General features: G+C 40.1%; 1 protein-coding gene across 27 annotated transcripts in view; it reads right to left on the minus strand.

The window, feature by feature from the left end:
- The window catches only part of LOC121453642 (dystrobrevin alpha), a 361338-nt gene that overhangs the window by 37635 nt on the left and 307895 nt on the right, over window positions 1–15808 (minus strand). For 11 of the 27 annotated variants that reach the window (XM_041660545.1, XM_041660546.1, XM_041660544.1 and 8 more), the window contains 4 exons: window positions 10518–10595; window positions 9896–9988; window positions 1353–1440; window positions 776–873 (listed from right to left, as the gene is read on the minus strand). In XM_041660545.1, the coding sequence (XP_041516479.1) occupies window positions 776–873; window positions 1353–1440; window positions 9896–9988; window positions 10518–10595 (357 nt within the window). The remainder of the gene's footprint in view (window positions 1–775; window positions 874–1352; window positions 1441–9895; window positions 9989–10517; window positions 10596–15808) is intronic. The other 16 variants (XM_041660555.1, XM_041660558.1, XM_041660563.1 and 13 more) reach the window with 5 other exon arrangements.

Raw genomic sequence — 15808 nt, forward strand, 5'->3', positions numbered from 1 at the left:
AAAATATGATATAATTTATGTTTCAAAAATGGCAGGTTGGTTGGTCATTGGTGGAGGAGACACAGTGGTAGATTTGGGGGAGGTGCTGCAGAGAGAATCATTGGTGTTAATCTGGGTTGAGCGGAGATAAACCTGATGATGAAGAGATGTTTTGGAATGGACTATGGGATGATGGTGATGCGACCCTGAGAGTTTCTTTAACCCTATAGGAGGACTTCTTGATGGGATTCCTGCTCATCCCTGAGCAACAGAGATATATTCTACCTCATACTCTGGAAGGTCTTCCTGAACTACAGCTTGTAAGAAAACTAGAAAAAGGGGAAATGAGCTCTGTCCAGAGTTGTCCAACATTAATCATCTTGATGGTTCCGAAATATACACCCATATACATAAATACACACATACGTGCACATAAACATACACCTCCATATACCCACCCACCCACCCACAAGGCGTGTACAAACACACATAGACACACAATGCATATAAACATACACACTCACACACAAGGCATGTACAGATACACATACACGTAGACACATACATGCACATAAACATACACACCCATACACAGGCGCAGACACACACAGAGGCACACAACATGCACATACTCATGCATGCACACATGCACACATACACACACAGACACAGACTCAGACACACACACACACTTTTATAACGAAGCTCCACAGACTTGCAGTATCCTCAGTATCCTCCCTTAAATAGGCATGTAAGGAAACTCCAAACACGCGAGGTACATGTCCCCAAGCCCTACCTGTTCTTGTTTTCTAGCTCTGCAATCAGCTGCCTTTGCTGTTTATTTGAATCGATGGTGAAGGAGATGTCGGGAGCACTCCTCTGCTGAGTCGGCTGCTGAAAAACACGGAGTTGGCATTATTTAATATGAGGAATGTTAATTCACATGTGAGATAAAGTCATGGGTATGCAGAGAAGGGTGGGATGGGGACAAGAACAGAAAATTAAACTGCTCTTCATTCTAAGAGCAAACTCTTCTGCAGATCTCCTGTGCAGCTGCACAATGGAAAACAAACAGCCCTTCCTCAGGTTCTCACATCTGGGAGCAAGGCTGGGTAAAGGGGAGGAGGGAGGAGTGGGGCTTCCAGTTGGGCATGCCACACTATTGCAGAGGCTTGGTTCCTTAGGCTAGCATATTTTTAAAGCTGAGAATTAATTACCAAGACATCATAATTATGGCAACGAAGAGGAGAACAAGGGAAAAAAACACCAATTTTCTTGTTAATTAGCACCAGGTTTAATGATAACAATGGACTGGGGCTTTTGAAATTCAGTGATGCTGGAGGCCAACAGGGCTGCCCTTTCGTTCTACTTACGGATGAGGAGGACTCTGCTGCCAGGCGTGCCGCATACCTGGCGATCAGCCTGTGTTCTTCATCAAGCCGGTTTGAACTCTCAAGCATACTATAGAGAACAAAGCGAACAGGAGACTGTTAGGCCCCTGAGAGTCTGATGTATTCTTATCACTGCTAGGGGCTTTGGCCACTTCAATGACAAAGATTTTCAAACTCTCAAATATCTCTTAGATTAATGATCTTCAACTTGGGTTCATGATCTAATATGTGGCTGGGAAGATCAATAGTAAGTCCTTTGCCCAGTCAGTTCAATTATCGTATTGAGAAGGCTTCTATGAGCCCATTCTCTTTGGAGGGATACCTTGCTCAGTATAGATATAGTGGGGAAGGGCCTTGGTCCTGCCTCAAAGCAATGTGCTAGACTTTGCTGACTCCCCATGGGAAGCCTTACCCTCTCTGAGGAGTGGATTGGGGGGGGACAGTGTGTGTGGGGAGAGAGGTGGAGGGAGTGGGAACTGGGATCGGTATGTAAAATATCAATTAAATAATAATAATAATAATAATGGCTCCTATGAGAAGTGATGTGACATTTTTGATGTTTCAGATATAAGAATACTTTCTCTTTAATTAAATTTTATTGTTTTAACATTTTAATTTCATTTTACAAACAGCTCATGTCAAAAGGTGGCAACATTAGAAATACGGAAGGGAACAGGAAGGGCAAAGACCCAGTTGTATCGTTGTTGTTGATCCAGTGACTCCTGCCTGTTGGCGCTCACTGCCTTACGTAATCTCCTCTCCGTGCTTTGGTCTTCACTTACTGACGTTAATAAACAGAAGAAATTGGCAGCTTGGTGATGTGAAACTTTAGTATCTGAGCTCTCTACCGGCGTTGGTGGGACTGGCTAAGATTTGAGGGTGGGAGTGGTTAAGGTTTGGGGTGGGGCTGGTTAAGTTTTGGGGTGGGAGTGGCTAAGGTTTGGGGTGGGAGTGGCTAAGGTTTGGGGTGGGAGTGGCTAAGGTTTGGGGTGGGAGTGGTCAAAGTTTGGGGGGTATAACCGAGAATCTGCATTTTTAATGAAGTTTCAGAATATGATACTTCTGGTTTTAGAAGATCTCTGAGCAGAACAATCTAGAAAATCCAACAATTTAAATAAATCATCTGCATACCAGAAATAAAATATACTGTTTTATGAACATTTGACTGTTCGATATTTTACAGGCATTTTCTTGACACAAGAAAATTCTAGAATGCAGAATTCATATGATGTATAATATCAATCACAATGCTGACTGAACATAAATTTTAACAGAATAAGCCAGAATGACTTATGGAAAGCTAATGCTTGAAAGCAGATGTGTGCCTATAGGTAATATCTGCATTATGTAGGACTCAGATGGCCGCGTTTCTTCTTACAAACCTATCAATAGAGCATTTAGTTTGATTTTAACATATCTGTCATTTCTGACTGGTATGTTAGAGGATAGCTGCCTAATTCAACAAAGTTTGTGCAGGTTAAAGTACCCAGTGTTCTGAGCTCAAGACGACCATCCATCTAAGTGCTTGAAAATGACTTTGTCATGAACTCATGTGAGTGCTTTGATAAAAATGTAATAAAAAATCCTTGATAAAAAACTTCATGGTAAAAGTATTTTTTTTATTATGAATGACCTGCAAGCAAATAAAGTATGAAGGTTATATAAAAAAGCCTCCTGGCAATGTAAGCCATAAAGATATGAGATTCTGTCTCACAAGCAATAACTCATACCCCGGGCCTTTCTTCGCCCAACATGGTGTAAATGAGCACTGGGGTGATACATTGCTTGGTTCTGCATACAAATGATACATGAGCCTGCACGAGCCTTTCAGGATGTTCAAATTACACACCGGTAATGCTCTTCTGATAAATTCCAGTTTTACAAGACATCAGTTACATACAGTTGAAAATAAATGATAAATAGCCCGTAGATCATTAAAATAAATACCAACCCTAGCACTTTCTCTAGTGCTAACTGTTCATTTGAAGACTACAGTCAGTAACCTACAAGATGACGCTGTACTAAAATGGGTAGTACTGCTCTGTTGGCTGCATTCTGGAGTGGAAGGAGCCATTGTTTTGAAAGGTCTTCAATTTCTACCTTAAAGGCACAATCAGAGTCTTTTACAAGGGATTTCAGATGGCTTTCCTGGGATCTTGGTTGACACCCAGTCAGGGCTTTCTAAACTGAGGTTTTGCAGAGATTTCTCGGAACTCAGATGTTTCATTTCTTTGATTCTTTTGGGCATGGGTGGGCCTGACTTCCAGCGTGGGGCAGTCAGTGAAAACTATGATGTAATTCTTAGAAGAAATACTTCATTTCTCTCTGAATAGGCTTTTTTTTTCCTATTTGTTTGGAAAAAGACACTAAAGATGTTTATCAAGACTGATGTGCTGTTCTTCTATCAAAATGTAAGCAGTTAATGGGTTATATACCGAGAAGTATTATAACTCCTAAGTAGAAGATTAAAAAAGTGTAAGTCTGTATGTGCATGTGTGTGTGTCTGCGTGTGTCTTTGTATGCAAGTGTGTCCACATACATGCCACAGCACACACGTGAAGATCACAAGACAATTTGTTGAAGTCAGTTCTCTCCTTACACCAAGTGGATTTCTGGGATCAAACTCAGGTCATCAAGTTGGGTGGCAAGTACTTCTAACAGCTGAACTATCTCACCAGCCTGAAAGATTTTTGTTCTTGCTGCTGGTGTTTTTTTTTTTTTAAATCAGATTTTATCCTATATTTTCCCAGTAGATGAGAACAAAATGTTATGAATAGACAGTACTGTCGAAGAAACTAGAAGACAGTGAGCATAGGAGAGTTGAGGTAGAAAAGAACGAAGCAATCCTAGGGCCTGAGCAGTATTTTCATATGACTAATGAATGGGGAGGGAAAGAGCTAAGCTTTGAAGTTTATTCTCGGGGCTTTTGAATGAGTGGTTTGCAAAGAAAAGGCAGAAATTTCTGAAACAATGTTATTATATTATAGCAATAGAAATTGTCACAGTGGCCTCTCTTAAGAATGTATCCAAACTCCTTTATTAAGACCCTAACTTCACAACTTGTAAGTTATAAACAAAGTTATATCGATCATTCTTTAGCCTACATATTAAAAATAGACATATAGGGTAAGTGGGTTCTGGGTTGGAGCATGTTATGGAGTGAATTGCATCTTCTTCTGAATTTATTTATTATAGCCCCAATACCCTACTAATTTTGGACTATGGCTACCTTTATAGACAAGCCCTTTAAAGAAACATTTAAAGTTACATAAAGTCATAAGCCAGAGGTGCTAATTTCACATGACTGGTACCCTTCAAGAAGAGGTTCCCACAACATAATATATTGTGAAACTTTTTTTATTTTATTGTTCTATTTTTCTTGAGACAAGGTCTCAGGTAGCCCTGGTTGGCCTCAAACTCACTGATAGGCTAAGCATGGCCTTGAACCTCTGATCCTTCTGTCTCCACTTCTGGGGGGCATTAGGACTATAACGTCGTTATGTCTAATCTATGTAATGTTGGGGATCAACCCTGAAGATGCATGCATGCTAGGCAAGCACTCTGCCAACTGAGCTACATTCCCAGCCCTGGGAGACGATTTAAAATCAGCTGCATTACAAAGGCAGTAGGCAATAAATCTACTTGTAGTATAATGTACAATTCTGGTACTCAAGAAAAAGAACAAGCCACTTGTAACTTTGTTAGAGGGGACCAGGAATCTAACCAAGAGGCAGTAACTGATCGGGACACAAGTTCCAGTTGACGGCCTTTTGCTATGTTTTTTGCAGAGTCCCTCAGCTCTGGGGTTAGAGATATAGGCCACCATAACTTTCCCTTATAGAGTTCTGAGTGACATACTAAGCCATCCAAACAATAGGTGTATAGGATGCAATTGTGGGTAGAGGCAGAAGTCCTGGATTTGTTTTCAATCTTTTGTTCTGCCTGCCAGAGATATTTTCCATAAATCACTGGTATGTCCTGGTAGTTGATAAACTTTAGAGAGGGAAGAGAGTACAAGGTCTCAGTGTATTTCCTTGTGAGACTCATCCTCTCTCACTGGAGAAGGCCCTTACAAACCACACAGTGCTAAAAACAATCAGGAAGGCATCCTGTGTTGTGGAGTATTCCTTCAGACTGTGATGTAGGAGGGTCATCTGTCTATGTGTTACTTTCATTGGTTAATAAAGAAGCTGCCTTGGCCTTTTGATAGGCCAGCACTTAGGTGGGTGGAGTAGACAGAAAAGAATGCTGGGAGAAAGAAGCAGAGTCGGTCAGACGCCATGGAGCCAGCCATCAGGTCAGACATGCTGAATCTTTCCTGGTAAGCCACCACCTCATGGTGCTACACACATCATTAGAAATGGGTTAAGCAAGATGTGAGAGTTAGCCAGTAAGAGGCTGGAATTAATGGGCCAGGCAGTGTTTAAATGAATACAATTTCTGTGTTGTTATTTTGGGTGTAAAGCTAGCTATGCAGGAGCAGGGCAGGACAAAAGCAGGCCTGCTCACCTCCTCACTACAACACTGTGTGAAGATGTGTCACTGTGACTGGTTTAATAAAGAGCCGAATGGCCAGTAACTAGACAGGAAGAGCTTAGGTGAGACTTCTGGGGACAGAGAGATCTCAGAGAAGAAGCAAGGGGAAGTTGCCACCCAGAGGCAGCAAGAGATAAAAGTCATGAGAATCAGAGATAAAAGCCACGAGCCACTGATAACACGGAGATGAACAGAAGGGGGTTAATTTAAGTATAAGACCTAATGGGACAAGCCTAGGTTATAGGCTGAAATTTTATAATTAATAATTCTCCATGTCATTTTTTTTGTTAGCTGGTACCCCCCTCCCCCCAAAATAAATCCTTCTGCTGCCAGGCATTTTCATTGAGTTGCCATTTACTTGTTTGGCTTAAGAATTTCTTTAACTTGGAAGCAGAGTATTTATGAGCAAGCCAGTTTCCCCTGTGTTATGTAGTTGATATAGGGCTCCTTCCATCTCAGTAAGGGTGGAGAGGGGAAGGGCTCCTGAGTCAGAAATCCGAGTGCAAGCCCTCACCAGCATTCAACCCGGATCACACCTTACACCTTACATTAAGCTCACATTTTCTCTCTCTCTCTCTTTCTTTCTATTTATTCATTGTATCATTCCAGTCCCTTCACATTCACACTCTGCCCTTGCAGCACCCCCACCAAATAAATAAATTAAAATTTAAGAGGAAAAAAGGGAGAGAGAAGGGAAAATCAATCTCATCATGGAAGCTGTAGTGAGACAGTGAATCACACAGTAAACCCTTTTGTCCATACATGTTTACTGGCAAGAGTTCATTGCACAGAGTCATTGGTCTGGCTCGAAGCCTCTGGTTTCTGCTACTCTGTCAATGCTGGGTTCTCACTGTGACTCTCTTGGTTATCCTGCTGTTGCCCTGTGTTGTGGAGATCCTGCAGCTTTGGGTCTGCAGGACTGGTCCCTTCATGTGCTCCAGCAGATCACAGATGGGGTGGATGTTGGGGTGAGCTAACTTGTAACTTTCATTCTGGGCCTGGGTGGTTGCAGGGTTGGTCAGTCTGCCAGATCGCCCTTGTCCTCACTACCAGGGTGAACTCTTCTATATTGCCCTGGTGAGTTCACTCCTTGCAGAGACTAGCAAGGGGTGTGGACTACATTTTATTATCAGTAAAATAGTATAGTAAGAAATGCAGATTGGGTAAGCAGGCACATGGTGGTTGTCAGCTAGATGGAGGTGCTCTCCGTGGGAGCTGTCTGGAGGACTGTTGTTGACTAGGGTTTGTAAGAAGCGATGCAGCATAGTGGTTATGGACTGGGATGGGCAAAGTTTAAAATCTCTGCTTGCTACTTAGCAAGCAGTCGTGTGATGGGGGAGAAGGGATAATATCCCTAAAATGACATCTTATTTTTAATGGGAATGAGTCTATTTACTCTGTGGGCTTACCTTCAGGATGAGGAGTAGCCATGTACATAGAGCTTGACCAGGGAAGATACCACGAGGCAAGTGCTACCACTTGTTATCACACAGCATTCTAGCCTACCATAACGGAGGGCAAAGGGTTCTGGCTGCACCGGTGAGAGATCCTTGTCTCACCTCTATTATCACGACAGGCGCCAGCATCTTACGATACTAACTCCTGACCAAATGCAAATGAAAAGGAGGAAGTTATGAGCAATCTGAAGACGTTGTTGCTTCATAAGGACACAAACTTTAACATGGAGGCAGCGATTCCCACAGAGTCTGCCTCACTGGTCAAGCCTTATGGCCTGCTTTATATCATGCAAACCCCTCCTGACTTTCCCCAAGCTGATGTAAGGTGTTTTTGCTGGACAGCTCCTATGGTCTAAAGTGACCAGAGGGTCAATAAAATTAATCACTTGAGTAGGGAAAATGAGGGAAGTTACAAATTCTAAGCTTTTCCCTTTGGAGATTTCTTTGTTGCAACCTTCATAAAGAAGAGGCCAAAGGAATGAGGTGGAAGTGGTTGAGGCGTGCCTAGAATTACTCAGGTGAGGACAGGGTGAAGTCATTGTTACTGTCTTCTCATTGGCTCCATACTGATGGTATTTAAATTATTAAAAAGTAATTCATTATTAAGTTTTGGTTTTTCAGTCCCTGTGTAGCATTGGGATATTATCTTTGTTGTAAATAAGATTGAAGTAATACGTAGCTCTGAGAGACTGAGTAAGGAAAGAGGAGACACTGCTGAATTGAGAGGCTTGGGAAATTTGAGCAAGGTGGAGATTCAAGTTTTGAATCTTCAAGGAGTAGAAGATAGGATGAAATTAAACCAGTGTGGCAGCTGTATATATATATTACAAGCTAACATGCTCATTATATATACCCATTGACACAAATAATGTCTACTAGTTCATCAGTTATAGATTTCTCTCATGTACCAATCCTCCAAAAACAGTCTGAGGAATCAGAAACAGCAATAGGAATGAAGTTTTCAAACAACCATGGGAGGAGAATGTTCTAGAAACACAGTCCAATGACAGAGTGGTGAGAGCCATAGCACAGATGTGTGTCTGTTGTGTGACTGATAGACACAGTCATAATTAAGATTACTAAATTGTGACCTTCTCATTCAGTGTTTTGTGGTCACACGTTCACTGTACCCTATCTCTTCTCACCTTCCCCCCTTCTAATCACCCCTCCTTTCCATCTGGTTCCCCTCTTAAGACAGTCAATTTTGACTACCAAATTGACTTCATTAAGAAATGCCCAGGGTAGCAGAGAAGGGCACTTGGATGTACCTGTTAGGATATTTCCAGAGGCAGCTAGATTCTAGACACTTTGAAACAATGAATGGATTAACCCTTGATGGCTTCATAAGATGTTGTTGTTGGGAAATGATGAAAGGCAGGGGGTGGTGCCTAGTTGGAGGGGCTAGACCACTAGTAGATGGTCCATGGGATCTTTACCTTACGCAGACCCCTTCCTGTGTTCCCATTTGTCTGCATGCTATGTGCCACCATGCTATTGTGTCTCACAATGGGCCCAGCAACACGGTTCCAAGTGAGCATAGACTACATTCTCTGAAACAGTGAGCTAGAATAAATTGCTGTTTTGGGCAGGTATTTGGGCACAGCGAAAAGAAGAGACACGAAAACAGAAGCCTTGCAATAAAGAAAAGGTAAAGGAGCTGCTGTACTGGATGTATAAACCAAGTTATGGGGACGGAGCCCATAGCTTCTCTTAATAATTAGAACACCACAAAGCCTACAGGTTCTCAGTTCAATCAAAATTGGAATTTTTAACATGTTTGTAAAAAATTTGTCGAATAATTACATTTGTAATGGTAGTCTAAACCAAATTAGAACATACATGCAATAAGAATATAGTCTGCTTTGACTTTCATTCAAATTTCAAATGAATATTTATTTAAGAGAAATAACTTTAATCAGTCTCTCATATCACAATTAAAAGAGAAAAAAGCTTTGCAAATACTTTTATCTTAACACTAGATTCATGCAAGCACTGGACCTTACATTTCCTGTGACCTGAAAGCAGGCTTCATCAGGATGGCTACTCTGATATATTTGTCAGTAAGAGAACTGTTAAAAGACAATTTTTCCCATGCCATCATTGCTAAATGATTGCTGGTTTCTGATGTTTTGCTTCTATCTGAAATGCATAAAGCATTGTTTCTCAGATCAGCTTCATACCCTTGAAGTAAGAACCACCTCCCTCTTGCAGTAACGTGACACTTGGACTAGAACCTTCTGGTGGGCCTCTGATTCCTGTGATTACTACATGGTGACGGTTATCATCGACCCTGTTCACACCAGTTCTCACTTTAGCTAAGACAAAGCAAGGATGAGAACTCTGTGATGCAGGGCTGGGATGTATTCAGAACAGCACCACAAAAGACTTGTTTAATTGAACTAGGTGAAAAGTTCCTGGTTCACCTTTGCCTTGTAGGACTCTAACCCCTTGCCAAGACTGCTTGTCAGTAACCCAGGCTGTTCCTCTCTGGAAGGACAGGCTGGCAGCTAAGCCTAACCATGTTGCACTAACCATGATGGGTTGTTCCGGAGCATGTTGACATACAACCCAATGAGAACATGTTCATCAGCTAGCCTGTCTGCCACATTCAGGCTGTACTGTATCCTAAAAGAGGGGAGGAGGAAAGAAGAATTAAGAGAGGTGAACAGAAATAAAGACACAATAGGAGTGAGTCTGTGGTAGGAAAAGCACTCAGAAAACCAAGCAGGTAAAGGGAGTCTACCTTGTGACGTTCTATGAGAAACCCAAGCAAAACCAGACAAGGCAATCCGCTACTTCATTCTATTCACTTTCAACATGCTGAGAAATGTTTAGAAAACAGATCTTTAACCACAAAGACCAAGGGGCTTTTCAGCATGGAAAACACATCAAAACATGTCACAGCAAAGACCAAATATCTTCTGGGGAGTTGCATTAGTCATGTAACATAAAGATAAAAGAAAAAGGGAAGTAGAGAAAGTAATAACACAAGTGTGTTTTCTTGGAATAATGATTTGGTGCCATTAGTGAGTTATAAGACAGTCACTATTCTAGGTCAAATCGTCTTTCACATGCAAACCACTTACAACAACAAAAACCCACCATCTTTAGTTGAGTTAATCGAGGATCCCAGCACACTCTGGCTTGAACTTACCCTTTGCCCTTCAGAAAGGCTGGAGCAGCCCTAGCCAGCATTTTGTTCTGTTCTACTTCACTGTCCTTGGGAGGAGAGCTAGTTAATAAGATGGGAAAGCCAAGAAGAGCGTAAACACAGCGACGCAGCGAGACCAGAAACTGGCATCAGACACGCCCTAGTCTAGATCCACACTCTATGTGTACAGATAGCTTAGGATTTTGAAAAGCTCGAGATGTCTCCAGATTTCCATAGAGTTTAAGAGAAGAGAAGCATTTGAGAGCCACAATAGCTACCGTGACCTCAGACTTGACCTCAGCTATTTACTTAACAAGGAACACTTATATTGCACATGGCTGACATCATTAATCCATCTAACATTTATTCCGGGGTGTGAAGGAAATGGCCCAATACTTCATAAAGCCCTGCCGGGGTTTAGATGTCTCTTAAGAGGTTGGCTTCCAGGCTGCAGAGATAGCTCAACTGTTAAAAGCATGTGCGGCTTTTTCAGAGGACCCAGGTTTTGTTCCCACTGCTCCTATCAGGTGGCTCACAGCTGTCTGTGACTGAAGCTCTAGCGCCGCTGGCTCTTCTAGCTTCTCTGGGCACCAGCATTCTCGTGGAGATGTTCATACATGGCACACACCCACACGCATCATTAAAAATAAAATCAATCTTAGAAAAATGCTTTTTGATTGTCCCTAAATTCTTCAGTCACATTTGAATACAGATGTGAGCATTACCGAAAGACAGCTGTCATACCAGATGTGTTTCACTGTTATCAGTGACGTAAGTTACCTGGTCTTGGCTATGAAGCTACAAAGCAAAGTTTCAGATAAAAATAAATACACTTTGGAGCAGTTTTAATAATGCTGATAGCCAGGCGGTGGTGGCGCACGCCTTTAATCCCAGCACTCGGGTGGCAGAGACAGGTGGATCTCTGTGAGTTCGAGGCCAGCCTGGTCTACAACAGCTAGTTCCAGGACAGGCTCCAAAGCCACAGAGAAACCCTGTCTCAAAAAACCAAAAAAAAAAAAATGCTGATATTTTCTGTAGTCATTAATAGCTATCTAATGAATAGATTAAAGTGATTTTTGATATTTTATATTATTAAGAAGAATTTTTTTGTTTAACTATTTTAAATGACAGGTTTTTAAGGTTTCAATATGGTTTTTATTAAAAGTCAACCTTTGTAATGTAGTCTATATGTCAATGTGCTTAAAACTAAGTCCTCACATTTGTGGAAAATACAAAATTAACCATCCGTGTTTACAAGATGCAGCTATCACCGGACTGTTCTAGATACAAATATTTAATAATTGGGATCTAAACTATTGGATGCCATGAATTTCCAGGAAGTTCTAAGTCACATCTATAATCATGTACATATAGAACAGATATATCATAATGTATATCACATACAAGATATTACAAAATAATTAAAGTCACATAAACTGTCATAGTGAAATGATAAAAACATAGGAATTTGTTGGGGGCTGTGTGAGAGGAGCAACAGTCAGAACTGGAACTCATGGAACATGGCTGGGTGGTTGGCAAAGCCATACCTGAGTGAGCATTGGAGAGGCAAAGCCCCAAGGACTGTGTGCCCTGAGGACCTCGTGCTGTTGCTGAGCCCACAGCTCTGATTGTTGCCTTCCTGGTCACCGCATCCCTCATATCTATGGGTTGTATGAAAATTTTAACCTCTCACTGGGCAGTGTTAGTGGTACTTAAAATAATTATCATGGACTTTTTCCTATCATTGTTGCTGGAGCGGATTAGTGATGTAACCACCACCTATTTAGAAAGAATTTAGACATGTAGATTGCTAGGAAGACTAGGTTAAGATGATTTTGTTAATAGTTTTGAGGTAGAAAATCTTGAGGAACAATTTAAAGTTTAAAAAGGCACACTTTGAATAGCTAAATCGGGGACTCATTGAGGTCAGGGAACGAAGCAATGGCGCCTGGCTATTGCTGGCTGCTAACTAATTCCTTGTACCCATTTCTGCCCTCAGCTTCTTGACATAGAAAAACTGTTTATGAGTGGATATGCACTTTGAGGATTTAAAGTAGAGATGACTGATTTTTTTCATAAATAAAAGTTTATATTTGTGATTCTTTTAAGATTTTTTTAATAATATTACCATTTAAGATAAATAATAAAATAATTGACCCTTTCTTTGTAACTGCAAAAAAGCAGCTTTCCAGTAAAAGGACTGGCTGAGAAAAATACATTGCTTGCTTACACTGTGTAATCTGTAATCCTAGCTTGGATATGAATGTATGTGGGTTTGGGGGGTAATTTGTTTTTCACCTGCAATATGAAAAATGTTTAGTCACATAAGGGATATAAAAACATGTTGTTTTTATGCATGTGTTCATTGTAATCATTCACTCAAAAAACAGAATGTAACCACATTGTAATTTTTAGATTGCTTGAAAGATTTTGCCGAGATATGTAAGCTGTAAGGGGAAAAACTAAAGATTTTAGAAGAAAAACACTAGGAAAGATGTAGAATGAGAGGTAGAAGGGGTTATCAGGAAAAAGAAAGAAGGGAAATATCGGGGTACAGAAAAGAATAGAGGGAGCAACAGGAAGAAAAATGAAATAGAAGTGAAACTTCTGTCCCTCAGAAAAAAATCTGTATGTTTTTCTCTCTGACCCTACATCTTGTTTCCAGCATCTCTGACCTGCAGAAGGCTGGACCCTCTGTACAAATGAATGTATGGATATCACATCAGAATTATGTACATTACAATTAAGATCAAATTGTATGGTTTACAATAATATATACCAACTATCTCTTAGATAGTAAAATCTCTGGTACATTTAAGTCAGATTTTATTCTTTAAGAGTCTAGCAGATAACCTTGCTTGTCAAAGTTATGATACTTTCACTCAGCCTATTAGGAGAGCATCCTTTCTTTTAAGTATTGCCATGTTTGAAAAGCACAACTGCACACACATAAAATTGGTTTTAAAAATAAATCACAGAAAGGGGCAGATGTTTTGATGTATGTGTATACTGTAAAATTATTAAATCAAGCTAATTAGTGTTGTGGAATATTATTTTCACCAGACAAAGATGAGTTACATTTGTTTATGCTGCGGAATACTACTTTAACTATGTGAAGGGGTGTTACATTTGTTTCTGCTGCCTTTGTCAACGATTTAAAGACGTGTTACATTTGTTTGTGCTGCATTTGTTTAATTACATAAAGATATGTTACATTTGTTTCACCTTGCCTGCCTAAGGCACCTGATTGGTCTAATAAAAAACTGAACAGCTAGACAGTAGAGGGCTAAGTGGGGCTGGTGGGCAGAAAGAAAAAGTCAGAGAGAAGAGAATGAGGGAGAAAGAGAGGGAGATGCCCAGGGTCAATCAGCCGGACATGGGACAAACAGAGTAGGACATACAGAACAAAAGAAAGGTAAAACACCGGAGGCAAAAAGAAGACAAAGAGGAACAGGTTGTTATAAGAGCTAGCAAGAAATGACCAAGCATTCATAACTAATAATAAGTCACGGTGTCATGATTTGGGAGATGGTCGGTGGCCCAAAAGAAAGCCTGTTACAAATTAGCATAGCCACATTTTAAATTCTTACTTTGTGTATCTGTAATATTTAAAATCTACTCTTCCAGCAATTTAAAAATATTATATACATTATTATTAATGATTGTTACAATGCCCACAACAGATAATTATAACTTTAAAACTGATACATTAATGTCTTAGAGGACCTGATTTCCCTATGACCATAGGGAAATAAGGATGTTTTTCAGGATATTGATTTTTATCCCCTAAGCTCCAAGGAGCTTCCCACTATGGCCAATAAACACCTAAACTCATAGTTGGTATTTCCTGTGATGTTCCATTATTCCACCAAAACAGCTTTCTAACCATTGCCCCCTTTAGCAACTCAACATATACTCCTTATCCAGTAAGCACAGATTTCTTCCTTCTTCTCAATGTTTTCCAAACATTTTCTCTAGCTGAAAGCAGATGTATCTGTAACAGATCTCAGATTCCACAAACCATTCACTAAACTGTGAGAAATATCTGCCTCTTCTCTTCCATGCAGAATGAGTTCCCTGCCCTTTAACATCTCCTTGCTTGTTGAATATCAGAAATTATAGCAATAACTCCTTAAACCAAGGCCTTATTAAATTATTCAGGACTGTCTTCTGATGTTGAATGCAAGATTTAAAACAAAGAACCAGTAGAGACAATTAATGGGTTTTTGAGGATCACTTTCAAAATATTTCATATGTAGTTAAAATTCTACTGCTAGTTTTGAAGGTTGACAGCTGATGTCATGATTTTTACTTTAATGAAAGAATTTTTGGGGGTGTCTTATGGTGAATTCTACGCAAATTCTCATTGGATTTTGCTGAAATTTGTGTTTTAAAACAATTCTGTTTATGCTGGAATGCTTTATTAAACCCTGACCAAGAAAATCTGTTTTCCCCTTATTTAACATGGTATCAAAGGATTGTATTTGATCTCATTGAATGTAGAATATTTAATATCACAGTGGTTAAAAGGAAAACAACATTTTAATCATTGCAGATTTAAAAAAAAACAAGCACAAGTCCAGTTTCTATGGATTCTTAAATAACGGATGGACTGTGAGGAATGCTTGTGAGGTCGGCTCCTTCTTCAAGAGATCTCAAGAGTAAAAAACTACTTCTCACTAATTTATTCAATAGTGACGAGGTCGTCAAACTGACAAACTCAGTAATAAGAGCCCTCTCATAACTTTAGTGAAGAAAGTTTCTTGAAACATTCTATTGTACTTTCCTACATTTCAACATCCCAGACAGGAATATAAAGCTCTGGTAATATGCAAATCAAAATTATGCATAAAAATGGGTTAGGGATGTGCAGAAAGCTCAGTAGTTAAGAGCTTTTACTGCTCATGCTGACAAGCTGGATTTAGTTCCCAGCACCCACCTAGTAGCTCCCAATAGACTGTAACCACAGTTTCAGGGGATCTTATGCCCTCATTTTGCCTCCATGGGCATCTGCAGGCACGTGGTGCATATAAACTCATACAGGCACACACATATATGCATGAATGAAATATAAAATAAACACATCTTTAAAAAAATTAAGTAACCATCAATTCAGGCTGGCATAAACACCAAGGTGTCTTAAAAGACATCATAGTTCTGAGGTCAATTTTTCTTCTTCACATTAGTTATCATCACGTCATATCAATTGTGTTTGTCGAGAGAGTCTACAGAAAAGTCTTTTCCATAAAGAATGCGTGCAAACATAACTAAAGCATCCCAGAAAGCGAAGAAAG

The sequence above is a fragment of the Microtus oregoni genome, unplaced genomic scaffold, assembly GCF_018167655.1.
Source record: "Microtus oregoni isolate MIOR12 unplaced genomic scaffold, Mior012 000011F_ref0000422, whole genome shotgun sequence".
NCBI lineage: Eukaryota > Metazoa > Chordata > Mammalia > Rodentia > Cricetidae > Microtus > Microtus oregoni.